The sequence below is a fragment of the Leptopilina heterotoma genome, unplaced genomic scaffold, assembly GCF_015476425.1.
Source record: "Leptopilina heterotoma isolate Lh14 unplaced genomic scaffold, ASM1547642v1 Lhet_52, whole genome shotgun sequence".
Lineage (NCBI taxonomy): Eukaryota > Metazoa > Arthropoda > Insecta > Hymenoptera > Figitidae > Leptopilina > Leptopilina heterotoma.
The window spans coordinates 988019-1009581 of record NW_025111114.1 but is presented as its reverse complement, the minus strand read 5'-3'; the positions used below and the strand labels follow the sequence as shown (position 1 = coordinate 1009581).

Genomic DNA, 21563 nt, shown 5'->3' with positions numbered 1-21563 from the left:
AATAGAAGTAATGACAGACCGCAGTTGTAAAATGATAATCTATTTAAAGTGGCGGTATTCTTTTTGATCGTTTTTTTTCTACGTAACAATTTTCGACTACTTTGAAAATATTAGAAGATTCTATCTTATATATACCATATATACTAACGGCTATAAAGTATAAACTCACAGCAGACCTAACACTAAGGTGTCATAAATGCAGATAAGAGAGAATAATGGGCTTTCCGGTTTTTACCCGGGTGAAAAGCATAATTTACTTTACGACATGTAAAACCTGCGAAAACGCCAGTCTCCAAAAAAAAAATAAAAAATTTTTCTGTGTTTTATACGTATACTTTTAAAAAGTATTATCTCCGAAAAAAAATAATTTCTCAATTGTGTTTTTCGTTGGGCAGATAAGATTTTTTATTTCAAATGATGGAAAATAAGTAATTTTTATATAAATTTAAACGAATCGTTTTGCTTAAATTTACAATTAACAATTCACTAATTATTACGAATACGAAAAATTGAAAATTAATTTCAAATCAAACAATTTATCTAATATTTAAAAGTGCGTGTGGTTTATTTTTCTTTTTTTTTTGTAAACTAACCACTTCTTTGTTATTACTTTGGGGATTTTCTTTTTGGAAAAATTGTCTTATAACAATAATATATACGAACAGGGTCGATTATAATAACTCTCGAGTTCAGTGGTTCTCCCTAAAGTATTTCTAGAACGCGCGGGGATCTTTTATAAAAACACTTTATTCAGGAAAAAAAAATTCAACTTCAATCAAAAGGTCACTTTTTTCATGTTTCGAGAAACTCCAAAGGGACCTCTGAGATTTTACATTTTTTTTTCTTTGTGAAAAATCCCTAACGAATAAAATCAAGTTTCTGATGTTTCACCACATACTTTAGAGAAAAGAATATCAATTTAAATATTTAAGTATTTAACTTTTTTTTTGCTTTTTTACTATTATTTACTAAATATTATTTAAATATCTAGAATTTTTTTTTGAATTTAAAATTATTTTTTTCATTTTTATTGAGAAAGTATTGTTTTTCTATTTTACGAAAAATTAAAGCAAATCCCGCAATTAGCCCTTAAATTATAATTTATTTAAGAATTTCTGTATAATTGTAAAATTAATCGAAAACATCAATTATTATTTTTCCATAGGAATGCAAATTTTAAAAAATTTAAAAAATTTTAATTTGAAAATTCTACGAAAATTTAATTATTTAAATACAAAAATAAATAATTTATTCAATTCTCATAAAGAATTTGATGAACAAATTTTTAAATAATTAAATTCTTTTGACGAAATCAAATAACATTTTTAAGAATAATTACATTTGTCGAACAAATTGGATTAAAATTGTATTAAAAAGTAATTGAAATTCTACGATGAGTTTTATTAATGAAAATCATTGATTTCCTAAAAAGAATTTTATTATTTATGAAAATAATTAAATTTCTAAAAATAATTTAATTATTTATGAAGATAATTAAATTCTTGACTAGAATTTTATTAAAATTTTTGTAAATAATTTAATTCTTTAGAATAATTTTAATAAAATTATAAAGAATTGAATTTTTTGAGAAATTTATATTAATTATTATTTAAAATTTTAACTGAAAGTAATTTTTAAATCAATTTTTATTAGAAAATTCAACGAGAATTAAATTATTTAAATATAAAAATAAATAATTTATTGAATATAATTTAATGTTTCTTAAAATTGTACTAAAAATAATTGAAATTCTGCGAAGAATTTTATTCCTAATAATATGAAAATAATTGAATTCATAAAAAGAATTTTAGTATTTATGAAAATAATTTAATTATTGCGAAGAAATTTATAAAAAATTTGTAAATAATTGAATTCCAGTGGAATTTTTATTATATTTATGAAAATAATTAAATGTTTGCCTGGAATTCTGTTAAATTTTCTAAAAATAATTAATTAAAAAAGATTTTAACAAAATTCGACGCAAACCTTTAATTATTCTTTTGGAAAATTGATCATTGATATTGAAAATCATTAAATTGAGGAAAATTTTTGTAAATAATTGAAATTTTTGCAAAGAATTTTATTAATATTTTCGAAAATAATTGAATTTTGGAGAAGAATTTTATTATTTTTAAAGACAATTGAAATTTTGACGAGAATTTTTTTTAATTTTTGAACATAATTGAATTTCTGCGAAGAATTTGATTATTTTTGAAAATAATTGAATTTCTGTGAAGAATTTCATTATTTTTGAAAATAATTGGAATTTCTGCTATCATTTGTAACTTTTCTAAAAAAATGTAATTATTTCAGTGTTTTTAACTAAAATTCATATTTAAATTTATTTTTTATTAATTTTTATTCATAATTTATTGAATTCAATTAAAATTATAATTTTGCGTGAAGTTTTTTTTTCTATTTTTCAAAAATCTAAATTCTTTAAAATTTCTAATTAATAAATTCATTGAAAATTGAAATTTTATAAAATTTTTATTCAATTAATTTTAATTTCTTTATAATTATAAATAATCAAATTAAAAAAATACAAATAATACAAAAATGGATAAATAAATAAAATAAAAATGTCCTTCGTCCAAAACAGTTTTCTGAAAACCATAAAAAAAATAAATTTTTTCCGTCGTTAAAAAAAATTGTTTTCACTTCCTTATAATCGTGTTATTATCACTATCAACACGCAATTATTTTTCATGTTTCAGGGGATTCTCGGTGGAAGTGGATGAGACATTTATATATAACCGAAGATACATACGCAAGAAAAACACTATTCTCTTCCGGTTAATCATAACATGAAGTAGATCCAACCTTTACCAATAATGTTTAGAAGAGAAACGATGAGACTATGTATAAGATAATATTTCTCTACTTGATATTACTTTTCGACAAAATAAGATAAAATATAGATTTTTGACAAAATATGTTTTATATTTTTTCAATAAAAATGAAAAGAATTAATTTTGAATATAAAAAATATATATTTTATTTCAAATATTACGACTTTTTAAAAAACCTATTCCTATTTATATTATTTTTTCAGAATTTTCTACGCATATTTATAATTTTTCAGACGTTTCCATTTTATTTTACGAAATTAAAATTCGACGCCATTGAATTCTTTTTATATTTGTATAATAATAAAATTTGTTTTAAATTTCTACTTACTCATTTAAAAAATTTGTTGTAAATTTCTACTCACTCGTTTAGTTTCCGGTTCAAGTACCATTTTCCCGAGTTTGCCATCAACAGCAAAAATAACTATTTCGATGTTTTCGTCTTTTTATGTAGATTAATTGCAAATTGTAAATGTCCAGTCTTCCATTTTTTACCTACAAAAAAACATATCATAAGAAACAAGAAAATAATAAAATACTTATAAATAAAAATATAATATTAAATACGAATTTAATTAACAAAAAATTTGTTTATTAAAAAAGTAATTTCAATTAAATTTACCGCATTGTTATAGATAAAAATAATTAAAATAATAATAGCAGAAAAACTGTCAAGATAATTTTCTTCAACAATTTAACAGAAAAATAATAACTTGTAACATTCGTAATTTTTTTTTATCTCTTAATACTATGTAAAGTTTCCTCATTTTTCAAAGTTATAAAAAAAAACTCTTCTAAAGATACTGATGTGTTCTCTTTGCACAGTAATGGGATTTATACAATTAACCTACTTAAATTTAAAATAAGATAATACGAGAAGGTATAAATTAAAAGAAAACATTTAGTATTTTGAAGTTCAAGTAATTTTGAAAATAATTGCGAAAAATAATATTCCTGTTGTCCAAAAAAAGAGGAAAAAATGTATGAAATTAAAAAAATGTAATTCTTAGTGCGATATATATAGCAAAGAATATAATTTCGTTTATTACGTTCAATTAAGAAATTAAGTTTATAGAAGCAAGGAGAAATATAACAGCCATTGCTTCGCATGATGAGGCTAATGGAAGGTTTGTAACCTGAGAAGCTATATCAAGAGGAGGAAAAAGAGGCCGAGGGAGAGGCCCCCCTGACAACCTCTAAGTGACCCAAAGCTCTTTCTCTATCAACCAGACCCCTTTCTTTTCCCTCCACGCACATCCCTTTATATGAAATCTAATAACCATACACTTAATACACATTTTACCTTTCCACCCTCAAATAATCCCTTAAATTCCAAAATCCTCTCATATTCATTTTAAAACACATTAGAATCCATATAAATTATTTCATTTTTAATTAATTGACAGGCACATTTTCACGGAAAAATAATTTCAAAATCTTATTTTTTAACTAATATATATTCGTATTTTCTTCTTTATTTTTACTATTTTAAAATTTGCCTTTTGATATTTTATTAATTTTCTTTTATTATTTATTTACAATTACAAATTATTATAACAGGGTTGCCACAAAAATTTATAATTTTGTTTTTCCCTGATTTTCAGACTGACTTTTTCCCTGACAATAAAAAATATTCTGATTCACTCTAAAAATGATTATTAGATACTCAAAAATATTTAATCATTACTATTTTTTCATGGGAACTAAGATTTTTGAAATTTCTAATTCAAATCTTTTGAAATTGAATAACTTACAATAATTAAAGATGACCGAGAAATAAAATCATTATTTTATATTACAATATAAGAATATATGTTACTAAACTTCATTAAAATTATATTTTCATCATTTCAATTCAATTATTATTTTCTAAAATTTTTAAATAAAATTCTTCTTTAAATAAATTATTTTTAATAATTTTTCAAAAAGTTATATTTGAGAATCTTCATATAATTCATTTGTTTACTATTCAATTTTACAAAATTTGAATTATTCGGAAATTCTTCAATTCAATTCCTGTGAACTTTGTCAAAATTGTTTTTAAATAATTGAATTCTTTTGGGAAATTTTATTAAAATAATAGATATACAAATTATTTAATTAAGAAAAATTTTCGAAAATAATTGAAATTTTGCAATGAATTGTATTAAAATTTTTGAAAATAATTGAATTCTTGCGATGAATATTATTATTTATGAAAATAATTGACTTCCTCCAAATTATTTTATTATTTATAAAAATAATTAAATCCCTGAAAAGAATTTTATTACTTTTGAAAAAAAAATTGAATTACTGCGGCGAAGAATTTAATGCCAAATTTTAAAACATTTAATTTTTTCGAAAAAATTTATGCAAATTCTATTTTAAAGAATTAAACTTTTGTGAAATTTTTATTTGTTTGGAAAATAATTTAATGTTGGTATTACTTTTAAAAATAATTGACTTCTTGTGACGAATACTATTATTTATGAAAATAATTGAATTTTACAATCAATTTTATAAATAAATTCCTGAATATAATTGAATTTCGGTGAGGAATTTTGCTATTTATAAAGATAATTGAAATGTTAACAATTTTTTTTTTAGATTTTTTGAAAATAATTGAATTTTTGCAAAGAATTTGATTAATTTTGAAAATAATTGAATTTTTGTGATGAATATTTGTGAAAATAATTAAATTTTACAATCAATTTTATAAATAAATTCCTGAATATAACTGAATTTTGCTATATTTATAAAGATAATTAAAATGTTGATCAGAATTTTTAAAAAAATTTTTGAAAATAATTGAATTTCTGAAAAGAATTAAGATACTTAAATTCTTTCAAAGAATTGCGTTAAAATTTTTTAAATAGAAAATGTTACAAAACAAATGGATTGAAATTAAAGTCCGAAGAAAAGAAATTTAATCACTAATTGAAAAAATTTGTTTAAAATTATTTAATTCAATATTAACAAAATTCATTATCAAAATTTAACATTAATTGTATTCATTATTGAAAAAAACAGTTCACTGTAGTGACACCAGTAAAACATTGTTAAATAAATGATTCCAAAAAATAAATTGAAACTTAAAGTCAAAAAGGAAAGAAACATAACCTCAAATTAGAAAAATTTTAAATTAGTAAATTAAATATTGACAAAATATATAAAAAAAATTTTTTTTAACGAAATTCGGAGAAAAATATTGTACTTTTCGCTCAGACTATCGTATACCATGTTTTAAAAATGAAAAATGAGAATAAAAACGATCCGTGGTGATCGGTCACCACCTGGCTTGTATGTCCTAATCAAACATAGGTATACAAGAAAAATTGTGCAAACAATATTCACCCGTGAGTAGAAGCGGAAAATGACGTTAAAATTGATGAAATTATGATCAATTGGAATAAATTTTGTTTTTTCACTTCGAAAAAGAAGTGAAATGTTGAAACCCAAAACACGTTTTTGTCTAAATCGTATCAATTACCTATATATTATTTCGCTCGCTTCGATTATTTTTAACCGCAATTACCATTTTCGCCTTATTTTCTCACATTGTTTGCCTATTTCTAGCAAAAAAAAACGTTAAATAAGCTTAAACTGTAAATTAATTGATAATAATTAAAGTTCCAATCGAACTTTTTATGTACAACGAAATGTACGACTGGTTGCCTGATCAAGGGGCATTAACAAGTACGTATCCAATACATACATATACTGAAAATTTTACAATCCCAAATCTGAAAAATATTGATTTTTCAGATTTAGGATGAAAAATATTCAGTATACCAACAATTTCCTTCGTATATTGCGAATACAAAGGGAAATAAACATATTTTTGATTGCAAATTTGCGTAAGTTCGCAATCAATGCCTTGAGTATTGTCTTACCGTATTTGACTCAATCCATCAATATTTTTATCAAATCAATACAATATTTGTCGTATTTTTCACAAACTATCCATAATTGAGATAATTTATGAAGAAAAATAAACTAAAAGCTGTAAAATACTTACTAAAAATGAAAACTTTTGAGAGAGAGGAAAGAATACGTCCGGATTGATCGGCAGCCATCTTGGTTATATCTCGAATGCTGCAATCGATTGTTGGGCGCGACTCTCTCGAAGTTTCGATATTCGATATGGACTAACTTCAGAGCACTCCGCGATTCTAACCTGAAAAAAACAGTTTTGTGTTATTTGTGTTGTTGGTGTTATTACAACATTGACAATTAAACGCACTTTGCTCTTTTATTGAATAGTATATCTAAACATGCATGTTTGAGTTTCTGAATAATTTATATTGATTTTTAATATTATTAATTGTGCAAAAAAATGGGAAACAGTTCCAGTTTATTGTTGCGGGAGGAGGAAATTGCTCAAATTCAGGAAGCAACTGGATGTTTGTATTATAAAAATTTTATTATTTACATTATGATATGATTATGGTTATCAAAAGTGTAATTTAAAAATAATGTCCTACTCGTTAAGTATTTTAAAAAAGTGGAACATTACATTCTCAGCATATTTTTGACATCGAAAATCAATTTTTTTTTTATAACTATTAAAACTTTTTATTATTGCAATAATTATCAATAAATGTTACGTCATTTTTTATTGTTACGTCAAAGTAAATTGTCATTTTTTGCTCTTTAAAATTGAATTCTCTGAAGTATTTTATTAATTTTATTAATAAAATAAATGTATTGAATTTTTTCTTATTCAGTTACTCCGAATCAAATTGAACGTCTCTACAGTCGATTTACAAGTCTTGATCGTGGAGATTGTGGAACATTGAGTCGAGAGGACTTTTTGAGAATACCGGAATTGGCAATAAATCCCTTGGGTGATAGAATTGTTAATGCATTCTTCGATGAAAGCGGCAATGATCGGGTTAATTTCCTTCAATTTATGCAAGTGCTTTCTCACTTTAGGCCTATTAAGAAGAATAGTCCTAATCGTTTAAATTGCAGACAGGAAAAACTGAGATGTAAGTCAAATCAAAATGTAAAAATATAAATATAAAATATCTTTATATACTTTGAAAAATATTCAAAGTATATTTTTCTTTCAGTTGCATTTAAAATGTACGATCTGGACAATGACGATTTAATTTCAAAAGAGGAACTATTGGCTATTTTACACATGATGGTTGGGGCGAATATAAGGTAAACAATTTCATCAAGTTAATAAATAATTTCAATCAAATTTCTCGATTACTAAAAAAGAAACTTGTATTATTTAGTGAGGAACAATTAACGAGTATTGCAGAGCGTACAATTTTGGAGGCAGATGAAAATGGCGATGGAATGATATCGTTTGAAGAATTTTGTAAGGCACTGGAAAGAACGGACGTCGAGCAAAAGATGTCTATTCGATTTCTCAGTTAAATTAAAATTTTATTTATTAAAATTCTGGTCAAGTGGAAAAAATTTTTAGAACATCTTGTTTTGAATTTAAATCCATAAAAGCAATTGGGTAAATTATTTTTTCCCGATTGGCCAAATCAAAAATAAGTTCTAAATTAACGAGCAATAAATTAATTGCAAGCTTCTCCCAAAAAAAAAATTAATATAAAAAGCATTTTTTGTTTGTAAAGAGAAAATTAATAGACGAATGTATTTAAAATACATTCGAATTATTATTTATTAAAAGTGACCTTGTGTTTCTATAATGTAGTTATGTAAAATATTATTTTTGGTATTGAAACAACAATACCATAAGTGTGTAAAAAATGGTTAAAGTTTGTGAAATATAAAAATAAATATAATAAATTAAAGTATCAAACTTATTTGTGTTTATTTTATATTAATAGTATTAATATATTAATTTATTAACTTGATATTAAAATTATAATATAATAAAATTATGTAAATGTTAATCACATTAATAATAAATTAATATTAATTCAAAAGATTATTTATATTAATAAACAAATTTGGAAATTTGGTAATATCTTTTAGAAAAATAATTGAAATTTGGTAAAATCTTTAAAAAATAATTTAAATTTGATAAAATCTTTGAAAAATAATAATTGAAATTTGATGAAATCTTTGAAAAATAATTTAAATTTAATATAAATTTTTTTAAAATAATTGCGTTTTTAAAAACTATAAAGAAAATAATCAAATTTTTGAAGAATTTTAATTACCTATAAATAATTTCTCCAAAATTTTAATAGGTTTTAAAAAAATTTTAATTTACTTTGTTTAAAGGTAATTGAATTTTAAACAATTATTATAAAACAATTTTAAAAATTCGTTTTTTATAAATATTTAATGTAATTTTTCGAAAATAATTGAATTTATAAAAAGAAGTTTTGTATAATTTAAAAAAAATATATTTAATTTTTTGAAGAATTTTAATTAAACATTTTGAATATGATTATTTTCTCCAAAATGTTTTTTTTATTATTATAAATAATATTATAAATTATTATTTTTTGTATTTATTTGAATTTTCGGAAATATGTAATCGAAAATATTGAAAATAATTGAATTTCAATAATTAGAATGAATGAAGAATTAAAATTTTTGAGAATTCAATTATTTTCAAAATTTTGCAAATTGAAAAGTTGATTTTTCAAAATTTATAATAAAATACTTGAAAAAAATCAATTATTTTCAATTGAATTTTACAAAAATAATAATAATATTATTGAATAATTATTATTAAAAATAATGAAATAATATTAAGTAATATTAATATTAAAAATAATAAAATATAAAATAATATTTTTAAATAATTTCTATTATTCAAAAGCTTTTTAATTGTATATTTCGAAAATTTCATTAGAAAAATTATTCAAAAATAACTTTTCAAAGAATTTTGTCTATTATACTTTTCAAACTAATAAAAATCGAAATAAGTTGCAGTTTATACCAAAAATGTGGTATTTTGTCGCATTTGTAAAAGAAAGTCGAAAAAGTCGTATTTTTTAAATGTAATTCGATAAAAGTCGCATTAAAAACGAAAAATGGAAATTATCAAGTCACCTATTTTATTAATAATTATTTAATTTTATAATTTTTTTTACAATACGAGTTTTTAAAAAATGCATTGTGGTACATTACATTGGAATAAGTTCACGACAATAACCTCCACTTTCTTAATATACGTAAACTTGTTTCATTAAATTAAATTTAAGATTTATAATTACAATATAAATTTCTTTCTTCTTTTTTTTTTGTTGCACATACTTCTACATAATCTTAGAATTTAAATTTAAACAGTGGACGAGACAGCTAATTTTTTTAGATGCTCCATAAACACTTGAAGACTCACATCGTCTGTTAGAACAGGAGCTCCACTTTCCTGAATAAAAAATAAAATAACAATCAGAGAATAGAAATTAAGAGAAAAATATCACGTAAAAAATCATAGAAGCAAATATCAAAAAAGCACCTTCACCATTTCGAAAAATAGATTATTTCACGTGTGACTTTTTTAGCATTTATTTTCTTTTAATTTTAATTGCGCATATTTCTCAATAAAATTATATACATTTTATTATTATAACATTTATCAAGAATAATTTGACATTAATTGATATTTACAATATTATCTAATATCAAACTATTTTGTGATAAAATTATAGTTTTCTTGTTAATGAAAAGCGTAAATATATATATACAAAGATGTTATGTTTGAATGATAATAATTCGAATGATAAAGGGCAAAGTAGAGGTGATTTAAAAATTTAGTGTTAGTTTAAAGTGCGAAAAATTATGAATTAAAATAATATCTTTTTTTTAAAAAAAGACATTTCACCAAAAAAGACCCCATAAAAAAGTATTCAAAGGAAAAAAAATTTTATTTTCTTAAAAAAACACACCCCGCTAGGAATCGGCATCCCCTGGTTCACAGGATCATGGTAACATAAAATATCATTAAATCAAATGATTGAAATGATGTTACATTTACAGCTTTATTAAATGATTTTTCAATAATTAAAAATTGTCTCTTATTTTTGATAATTATGAAACAAAAATTCTTTTACATTCTCGTCAGATGAGAAAGTATTAAATTCTTTTCTAATTAATAAAATAAAAATTGAATATTTGAATAATTTTAAAAAAAGTGTCAACTTACCGCTCCATAAGCGTACATATTATTATGTGTTTGACTTGGATTCACTTTACTCAATAGAAAACGAGCTTGCGAGCCACCTTGTTCCGTGTCAATGTACCTGGGAGCAGGAAATCTTACTGCTAAAATTTCATCTGCATCATCTTTTGGAGCAACGAGCAATTGACGGAAATTCTCATACTCTGGAAGATCCTGATATTTGGACTGTCGCCATTGTGCTATTGTCTAAAAATAAAAAAATATTTCGTGTCAGTTTTTAATTAAATTAATTCTTTTCGTTACTTTATTAAATATATTCTTTTGAATTATTAATAATCAATGATAAATAAATAATCACAACATACTTCTCCGTGGAATATTAAAATTTGGAAAAAGGTGTCCATCAAAAGAATTCTATCAGGTTGAATTGACGAAGTGTCAAGTAGAACTGGTTCAGGTGGACCACCAAAACCATAACTGTACAAAATGGGCTGAACCATAATCAAGGAATTAGTTAGGTCTTCTCTCATTAACATATGCCTGAAACAAAATTATATTAGCATTCTCCTCTCAGATAATTATTTTAGTCTTATTAATACTTATTTACTAATTAATAAGAAAAAAAGTTATTTTTCTTTAAAAATTGCTCACCTGTAGAAACTTGTTTCATCAGGAGAATTATTAAATACTTGAAGAAATTGCGATCTACGCAGATGATACATAAACTGAGGGTATAAAGAGAAATTTTCAGCGAGTCTAAAGCTGTTCGGATCGTCTTTCGAATATTCTCCGAACTTCTGGCACTAAAAAGTTATTTCAAAAAAAGATTATTAATTATGGAAGATGATTTTCGTTTTTAATCAATTTTTCCAGACATTAATAAAAAGAATCATAATTCAAATAAAAATTATTATAATTTATACTTGTCTCTACAGGGCTCGAACTGGGTCCGTAAATCCTGTAAAGGTTCGTAAATTTGATTCAAGTCCGTAAAAGTCAGTTTTATAAAAAAAAAAGGTCCGTAGAGTAGGTAATTTAATTGAAGAAAGACGAAAAGTTCGTAAATTGTGCGATAAAATTTGGAGAATTTAAGAGAAATTACAAATGATTGCATAAATTCAATTACTTTCTAACGTAATAAAATTCTTCGCAGAAATTCAATTATGTTCAACAATTTTTTTAAATTCTCGTCAACATTTCAATTATCTTTAGAAATAATTAATTTCTTCTCCGAAATTGAATTATTTTCAAAAAGTTTAATAAAATTCTTGACAAAATTTCAATTATTTTCATAATTAAGAATATTCATCGCAAGAATTTAATTAATTTCAAAATTAATAGAATTCTTCTCCGAAATTCAATTAATTTCAAAATTAATAGAATTCTTCTTCGAAATTCAATTATTTTCAAAATTAATAAAATTCTTTGCAAAAATCCAATTATTTTCAAAAAATCTAAAAAATTTATCAACATTTCAATTATCTTTATGAATGCGAATAGCAAAATTCTTCAACAAAATTCAATTATTTTCAGGAATTTTAATAGAATTTATAGCCAAATTTAATTATTTTCATAAATAATAGTATTTGTCACAAGAATTCAATTATTTTTAAAATTAATAAAATCCAATTATTTTCAAAAATTTTAATAAAATTCACAGCAAAATTTAAATTATATTTTCAAAAATTTTTATTAATTCAATGATTTTCAATATTCTACTATTTTAATAAAATTTCCCAAAAGAATTCAATTATTAAACAAAAATTTTGTTAATATTTTACATGAACATTCAATTATTTTCCAAACAAATAAAAATTTCATAGAAATTTAATTATTTAAAATAGAATTTGCATAAATTTTTTCGAAAAAATCAAATGTTCTAAAATTTGGCATTAAATTCTTCGCAGTAATTCAATTATTTTGAAAAATTTAAAAATCATTTTCAGGAATTTAATTATTTTTATAAATAATAAAATTATTCGGAGAAAGTCAATTATTTTCATAAATAACAATATTCATCACAAGAATTCAATTATTTTCAAAAAATTAATAAAATTCTTAGCAAAATTTCAATTGTTTAAGAAAATTTTCCAAAAGAATTCAATTATTTTAAAAAAAATTTAATAAAATTCTTTGCAAGCATTCAATTATTTTTATAAGGAATAAAATCTTTCGGTAAAGTGCAAACAATCAATTATTTAAAAATAAAGAATTTATAGAAGAATTTTAGTTGAAAACACGAAAAAAAATTTAATTTTGAAAAAGTTACAAATTATTGCAGAAATTCAATTATTTTCAAGAGTAATAATATTCTTTGCAAAAATTAAATATTGTTCAAAAATAATGAAATTCTTCTTAGGGATTCAATTATTTTCACAAATAATAATAAAAATCATCGCAGAATTTCAATTACTTTTAATACAAATTTAATCGAATTTCTTGAAAAATGTAATTTTATTCTTAAAAAATTTATTAAAATTTGTCGAAACAATTCAATTATTTAAAAATTTGTTGATAAAATTCTTTATGAGAATTGAATTTTAAGAAACATTCAATTATTTAATAAATTGTTTTGTTTGTATGTTAATAATTGAATTCTAGTAGTTTTCTAATCAAAATTGAATTTAAAATGAATTTCACTTAAAATTTTAGATAATAATTGAATATTAAAAGCATTAGAGCGTGAATTTTGAAATAAATTTCGTAAAATTAAATATTGTAAACAAATGGATTTGAAAATTATTAAAGAACTTTTTCGCAAATTATTAAAAATAATCGATTGAAAGAAGAATTTTAGATATTCTTGAAAATAATAATTGAATTGATAATGATTTTATCACTCGGTCATCTTTAATTATTATAAAACATGAAGAAACGATCACTTCGAGTCGAAGACTCGGAGTTATCGATATCTTCATGTTTTATTGTTAAAAAATTTAATTTATAGTTTTAAGTCTTACTAAGTCTCTTATTTGTCTCGGACTGGTTATATTTTTGTCAGTAATTATTAATCTTTGGTCCTTAAAGTCCGTATTTTTAAATACTTTCACTGGTTCGAGCCCTGTCTCTGATAAATGAAGGGAAAAAAACTCACGAGTCTAATTAGCATTCTATCAACCCAACGAAGAACATCAGCTCCATCGTCAGATTCACTTCTAAATACTGCTAATCTCGACATTAAAACTGCAGCTGCCTCTTGATCGAATCCTGCACTCACGTGATGTAAAGACGTCGATGCATCAACCCAACTAAAAAGAAAATTTATATTCAATTTCAATAACTTAAAAAAAAGAACCTTTCTTAAAAATAATTTATTATTATCACTAATTTTGATTAAAATTTTTGAATTTAACTCACTTTCTCGCAATTGTCGTGACACGAATTCTCCGTTGACCGCTGCAATGTTGATACTGAGTGATAAATTGAATACAACCCCGACCACCTTGAGGAATTGGCGCTGCCTGTTGATTGACGACATCGAAAAATAATGCCGTCGTTGTCGAGGGTGTTAATGAGCAAAATTTCCACTGACAAGTACCACCCAAACCAATTTCCTGATCAGCGACACTCGCGCCCTTAACGCCAAGCGACACACACGGACCAATTGCGCCGCAAACTTTTATTTCACGCGATGTTTTCACCTCGAGCGTTGCATTAAATGCCATTTTCAAATCGCCCTTTGAATCCTTTGCAAAGACACGTTGCCACGTTTGTTTGAATAATGTTGAATTGAATGAATCGCCCATCACCATATGACCGCCGGTTGAATTGCAACATTGTCGCATTTCCAAGAGGCCAGTTTGATCGAGAGCACAGGAATAAATATCAATGACGTGACCATTTGCCGCTGCACGCGCAGCTAAACCGTCATAATGTTTTGTCGCCTTTTTCAAATGTTTCGCATTGTCCTTGTGTATGTCGTGATGGGATCTTATCGGTTGACGGAGATCGTCAGTGACAACTTGGCCCGGTCCTTGGGAGCATGGACCTCCAACGAAGAGCATAATTCTTTAAGAAAGAAAAAAAGAAGAAAATATTAGCTATGATTAATTAAATTAACAAAAAAGAAAATAGTCAAAATTAGCTATTTTTCAGTTAAAGAAAAGAATAAGAGAGGAAAATTGTTGGTATTTTTCTATTTACCTTGCGCCAGTATTTGCGTAACTGGCCTCGAGTAATCCGGTCGCAACCGCGAGGGCAACGCCCGTCGAGCGGAGATAACGTTTACCGGACGCAACTGGCCAAGGATCTTTTTGCAATTCTCCTAAAAGATCAGTTAAACTCATGTCACATTTGTGAATCGGCTGAAGGAATCGATTCGCAGGTGGCAACGGTTGTGCGTTTGGTCCTCTTTGCTGATTCGGATTTTGTCCGGGAACTGGCCTTCCAATGCCTGAAAATACGAATAAAAAATAAAATAAAAATCCAAATGAAAGAAAAGAAAAATATAAATGCAAAGCTAATAAAAATGCGAATGAAAAAAGAAAAAATCCAGATTGTAAATAAAAGGCGAAAGGCAAATGATAAATTAAAGAGTTCGGAAAAAGGCAGAGCTCGAACTAGTGAAATTATTTAAAAATACGAACCAAACATGAAAAATTAAGAACCATTCAAGGGCCAATTTTTATAATTTTCGAAAAAGTACTTTGACAATTTTCAAATCTATTTGTTTACAATATTCAATTTTACTAAATTTCAATTATTCGTAAATTCTTCAATTAGATATATATGTGAAAATTAAAACTTCAAATAGTATAAAAAAATTAAATTAAACTTTTTCAAAATAATTAATTTTAAAATTCAATTATTTCTAAAAATTCACGCTACTAGAATTCAATTATTTAAATACATAAACAAATAATTTATTAAACATTTGAATGTTTCTTAAAATTTAATTCCCATTAAGAATTTTATCAAAAAAAATTTAAATAATTGGATTCTTCTTCCGACGAATTTTAATAAAATTTTAGAGAATAATTGAATTCTTTCGTGAAATTTTATTAAAATTTTGTTAAAAATAATTGAATATTTACCGAAAGTTTTACTATTTATAAAAATAATTGAATTCTTCCAAAAAATGTTATTATTTATATAAAAATAATTTAATTAATTTTTTTTTTTAATAATTGAATTTTTTTGAAAAATGGTATTAAAATAGTAAATATTAAAAATCATTGAATTGAGGAAAATTTTGGAAAATAATTGAATTTCGGAGAAGAATTTTATTATTTCTAAAGATAATTGAAATTTTCACGAGAATATAAAAAATTTTTTGACTATAATTGAATTGTTGCGAAGAATTTTAGTACTTTTGAAAATAATTGAATTTCTGTAATCATTTGTAATTTCTCTAAAATTCTCCAAATTATATCGTCCAATTTGTGAACTTTTCGTCTTTTCTCAAAAAAATTAAGGACCTTTTTTTTAAAAAATTGACTTTTACAAACTTGAAGCAAATTTACGGACCTAGTTCGAGCCCTGTCAAAAAGGGAAAATAAATTTTGTTTAAATAGTGAAAATACAAACCTAACATATCTTGGATTTGCTTAGGTTGAAGGTCCTTGGTGCCTCGGAATACGTAACTTTTACTGCAACCCTCGCAACCTAATTCATGAACTTGAACCATTTTGCCGAATGTAATGAGTCCAATTAGAGCATTCGGTGGAAGCAAAGACAAAGACATTTGTAGGGAATCTTTCAAAGCGCCCAATTCTTCATCATCCATACAGGTATCGACGACAAGTAAGAAAATCGGTGGCAAACATTGTGCTCTCTATTGAAAATTAAAAAAAATAAATAAATAACAAATTAAAAATACACTCGGTTCAAGTAAAATATTAATAAACCGATTAAATAAATAAATAAATTTCTATTTCAATTATTGTATAGAAAATACGTTAATACTACTCTCGAAAATAAACAGAAAAACTCACCATAATCGTATACTCGATTGTCGAGTACATTGGAATTAATTCAGCCGGTTGATGTTGTTCAGAAATCGCAGCATATTGAGGTGGAAACTGTTGACGATAATATTATTAGAAAATAGAAATAGAAATAAAATAGAAATAAATATAATATAAAAGATAATATAATAGAAAAAATAATAAATCATTAGATTTTCTATCGAATAAAACGGAATCTTACTGGATTTCTTTGAAAGCAAAAATTGCAAACCCAGAGTTTTGCACGATAATCAACTTGACAGAGAGGATTTAAAATTGCTCTGCAATTTGGCCTATTACATGGCACCGGATCATATTGAATAGCTGGAAGATCGCTTCTTTCTTTAATTGGCTGATAAAGTGTTCCTAATGACACAACAAGTCGTGTTGCATCAACTCGTGACAATGGCCAAACATTCCATGTAAATCGAACACCATCGCGATCCTCATTTTGCTGTATAAATTCCTCATAAGTTGTCATTTTACTGGAAAATAATCGTCTCAATAAACAAACAAAATTTGCTTATAAATAAAGAAAAATTACATCCTAATCAATTTGTCAATTAAAATTCCTCTTCAATTCCAATTAATTAACATTTAATTATTAACGAAGAATAAATAACACAAACGAACTAATAATACAAACTAGAAATAATAGAAACTAAAAATAATAGAAACTAAATATAATAGAAATTAAAAATAATAGAAACTTAATATAATAGAAACTAAAAATAATAGAAACTAATAATAATACAAACGAACTAATAATACTACAAACAAAGTAATAATAATACAATAAAATTAACAAATTATATTCAAATATAACAAAACAGATTGAATACATATGACAAGTAATAAACCATACCAGATTGTTAAAATTGACCAAATTCCGAACCAGAAAGAAAAGACAAAAAATAATTGTTTCGAAATTTGGGTAAATAAACAAAATATTAAGGAAATATAACAATTAAGGAACAAATTGAAAATCTGACAACTTTACAATGATGGGTAAAAGGGAGGAAAGAGGTTAGAAATGTCAACTTACCAGCGATTACAATTCCCTTGTCGTTTATATTGACAAAATTAATTAACAAAAATATTTTAAACACTTTCTAACACATTTTTTTACAACATTTTTCACAAGCAATTAACAAAAAGAACTTATTAAACACACATTTTTTTTTTAATGACTCGTGTAGCCGTCACTTGGGCCACGTCACACTCGAATCTTTTGGTAACGATTGCAACCACTAGAGGCGTAAGAAGAGAGAAAAAAAAATTCGTCTGCTCCTTCAACAATAAACAAACAAAAATGCAAGAAACGCAAGGAACGCAAGAAATAAACAATAGGAAAAATATTATTATAAATGTTATAAAATGAAATCAACTTGAAAAATTGTTCTAATACGGGTCGAGGAGATAAATATTTTATTCACGATTTCAAAAACTTGAAAATAAGGTAAATTTGCAAAAACATAACCTCAAATGTCAAAAAAGTGTCAACTGTCAAATCATAACTAAACTTCTTTGATTAAAAATTATTATTATTGTATTTTTTTCATGAAATACAATCAATATTTAAAAGTATCTTCAATAAAATAAAAACCCCATAAATTCTAATTTCTTTTTCTTGTTTTTCTTTCAGATTTTAAATTCCCCGCCACAATAAGTAAACAATGCTTTTTACCATTAATTAAAATTATATTTTATTCCTAAACAATGAAATATCAATGTTCCAATTGTCAGAGTTGCTTATTCTATAAATATAAATAAAAAATTACCGATTGCGGGGCTGTTTTATAATTATGATGACGTAATCAATCCCCCTTCTCTCTCTACAATAAAATTGCCTGTTGATTGAGGGAGTTGGAACTCGGACTTTTACCCCAAGCTCCAGATCATTGTAAAACATTCAAGACGTTCTGCTTTTAATTATAATTCTGATTCTAGGTCAATTTAGTGTTAAATTGTTTTTTCTGTAAATTAAATTTATTTGTTAAAAATAAAAGAAAAAAAATGGCACGAGTTCTTGTTGGAGTTAAAAGAGTAATCGACTATGCAGTTAAGGTAGGAAAAAAATGACATCTGTCTGTATTTTTAAAATTATCTAGTATCCCCTGAATAAATTTAATTTTTTTGTTAAATTTTCTATTTAATCTTTAAATAAGAAGTAATTACAATAGTTTGTAATTACTACAATAATTATGCAAGAGATAATTATTTTTCAATGGAATTTTTTTATCTTTAATTATTTATAAATCAACATAAACGAAGGTCATCAGTTTTTAAATAGCTAAAATTAAATTAATTTTTATCGAAAAATACCTCTTTTGTATATTTTTAATTTTTTCGATCGTCTTTTTCATTGTTGAGAAATTATTTCAGATTAAAAACTTATTTGGACGTAAATTTTAATTTTAGAATTCACTGCAATTAATAAAATTAAGTTGTTTAATTAGAATTATATTTAATTAAGTTATTTAATTTTATGGATTTAATTTAATTTGGAATATAGATGTTAATTTCAATTTTTTTTTATCGATAGATTAGAGTAAAGCCGGACAAGACAGGAGTGGTAACAGAAGGAGTGAAACACTCGATGAATCCTTTCGACGAAATTGCCATTGAGGAGGCAGTTCGAATGAAAGAAAAGAAATTCGCTCAGGAAGTAATTGCCGTTAGTTGTGGACCAGCACAATCTCAAGAGACAATAAGAACCGCCCTCGCAATGGGCGCCGATCGTGGAATTCATGTCGAAATCTCCGGTCCGGAATACGAATCCCTACAACCAATTCACGTATCAAAAATTCTTGCAAAATTAGCACAAGAGGAAAAAGCAGATATTGTTCTCGTTGGAAAACAGGCGATTGACGATGACTGCAATCAAACGGCACAAATGATTGCCGGAGTATTGGACTGGCCGGCAGGAACATTTTGCAGCAAGGTAACAGATTTCTTTTTTTTAGTCAGAAAAATAGAAAATCATGGTTGCCACAAAAATTTAATTTTCTTTTTCCTTGATATCCAGACAAAATTTAGACTTTTTCTCTGACCATAAAGAATATTTTGATTCACTCTAAAAATTATTAGATACTCAAAAATGTCATAAAAAAATACAATAAAAAATAAATTTAACCAATAAATAGAAATTAACTACACGGTAAAAAAATATTTAAAAAAAGTCTCCAAAAATTTGATTTTTTGTTCAATTAATTTGAACCAAAAAAAAATGATCCACTAGTTTTGAACTTTCAAATGAAGGAAATATTTTTTATTAAAAATATTTTCATAAACAAAATAATCTATCTTTTTCTATCTATCTATCTATATTATAATAATCGTTGTATTTCGGTAGTAAGTTCGCGAATTGTTGTTGATTGCTTTTTTCTTTTCTAATTTTTTAAAAAAATTTTTCTTTTTAAATATTTTCAATTTTAAAATTAATTTATTGAAAAACATTGAATTCTTGCACAGAATCTTATCAAAAAATTTCAAGAGAATAATTGAAATCCTTCGAAGAATTTTTTTATTTATAAAAATAATTGAAATTTTAAGAAATAAATTAATTTTATGTAAATATTTAGAAATAATTAAATTCTTTTGAGGAATTCTATTAAAATTATTTTGAAAAGAATTAAATTTCTGCAAAGAATTTTACTATTTATAAAAATAATTGAAATGATCGAAGAAATATATTGAAATTTTAGGAAAAATTAAATTGTTTTGAAGAATTTTATGGAAAATTGAAATTGTATAAAGTTTCAAATTAAAAAATTTTTGAAAAACAAAAAAGACACCAAAATTCAGAAATTTCTTAGGAAATTTTATAAATTTAATTTTTCCAGAACTTTTAATAAAAATTCCTTAAAAATTCCCGGATTTTCCTAACTATAGACCTGACCTGACCCTGACCTGTGGCAACCCTGAAAATTAATTTCCAAAATATTCTCACAATTCTAAAATTAAATATTCAAATTTAGATTGAACATGGTCAGGGTGATTTGACAATAACCCGAGAAATTGACGGAGGATTGGAGACAATAAAAATAAAAACACCAGCAGTGTTGAGCGCCGATTTACGATTAAACGAGCCACGCTATGCGACACTGCCGAATATCATGAAAGCAAAAAAGAAACAAATCAAGAAAATGACACCAAAGGATCTTGGCGTTGACACTTCACCAAGAATAGAAGTCGTTTCAGTCGAAGATCCACCTGTTCGACAATCGGGTTCAATTCTACCCGACGTCGACACTTTAATCACAAAACTCAAAGAAGCCGGACACGTAAAATAATAATCAATCAAAAATTAAAAAAAAAAATTGTTCATAGAAACAAATTCTTAGATAAAAAAAATATAATACAATTTAAAGAAAATTTTTCGATAAACTTACAAACTAGATATTAAAAAGATGAAATAATCCTTACAAACAAGAATAAAAAGAACTATAAATATAAAGAAATTATAAATAAAGAAATAAAACTTACGAGCTATTAAAAAAAATAATTATTGAACAACGTGTGAATGAAAAAAACATTTTATCCGATTGCTACACTTTATTAAATAGTGATATAAACAGAATAACATTGTTTTTTGTACATTTTCAGAGATATATAATAATTGTACATTACACATTGTTTATAAATTTGTACCGCTCGGAGACGTAAAAAATGTCTCATAAAAATCATATTTTTTTAATAAAATACTCTCTTATACAATTA

General features: G+C 24.3%; 3 protein-coding genes across 4 annotated transcripts; 2 read left to right on the top strand and 1 right to left on the bottom strand.

Moving 5' to 3' along the window:
• The first annotated feature begins 6982 nt into the window (after window positions 1-6982).
• On the top strand, window positions 6983-8616 carry LOC122507881 (calcineurin B homologous protein 1). Its single transcript, XM_043620848.1, has 4 exons — window positions 6983-7231; window positions 7556-7819; window positions 7904-7997; window positions 8075-8616. The coding sequence occupies exons 1-4, from the start codon at window positions 7165-7167 to the stop codon at window positions 8217-8219; spliced, it is 570 nt and encodes a 189-aa protein (XP_043476783.1). The 5' UTR covers window positions 6983-7164; the 3' UTR covers window positions 8220-8616.
• Window positions 8617-9808: 1192 nt separating this feature from the next.
• On the bottom strand, window positions 9809-18076 carry LOC122507863 (protein transport protein Sec23A). 2 transcript variants are annotated; one of them, XM_043620810.1, is made up of 12 exons: window positions 17887-18076; window positions 17044-17326; window positions 16830-16916; window positions 16423-16669; window positions 15040-15289; window positions 14254-14904; window positions 13991-14144; window positions 11548-11699; window positions 11262-11436; window positions 10921-11142; window positions 10664-10684; window positions 9809-10143 (listed from the first exon to the last, which is right to left on the bottom strand). In XM_043620810.1, the coding sequence occupies exons 2-12, from the start codon at window positions 17320-17322 to the stop codon at window positions 10054-10056; spliced, it is 2328 nt and encodes a 775-aa protein (XP_043476745.1). In that variant the 5' UTR covers window positions 17323-17326; window positions 17887-18076; the 3' UTR covers window positions 9809-10053. The 2 variants fall into 2 exon arrangements, with proteins under 2 accessions (XP_043476745.1, XP_043476746.1); XM_043620811.1 differs by lacking the exon at window positions 10664-10684.
• An 80-nt stretch (window positions 18077-18156) lies between these two features.
• LOC122507876 (electron transfer flavoprotein subunit beta) lies at window positions 18157-21563 on the top strand. Its single transcript, XM_043620837.1, has 4 exons — window positions 18157-18300; window positions 18487-18908; window positions 19387-19785; window positions 20822-21563. Exons 2-4 carry the CDS (start codon window positions 18858-18860, stop codon window positions 21134-21136), a joined length of 765 nt encoding a protein of 254 aa, XP_043476772.1. The 5' UTR covers window positions 18157-18300; window positions 18487-18857; the 3' UTR covers window positions 21137-21563.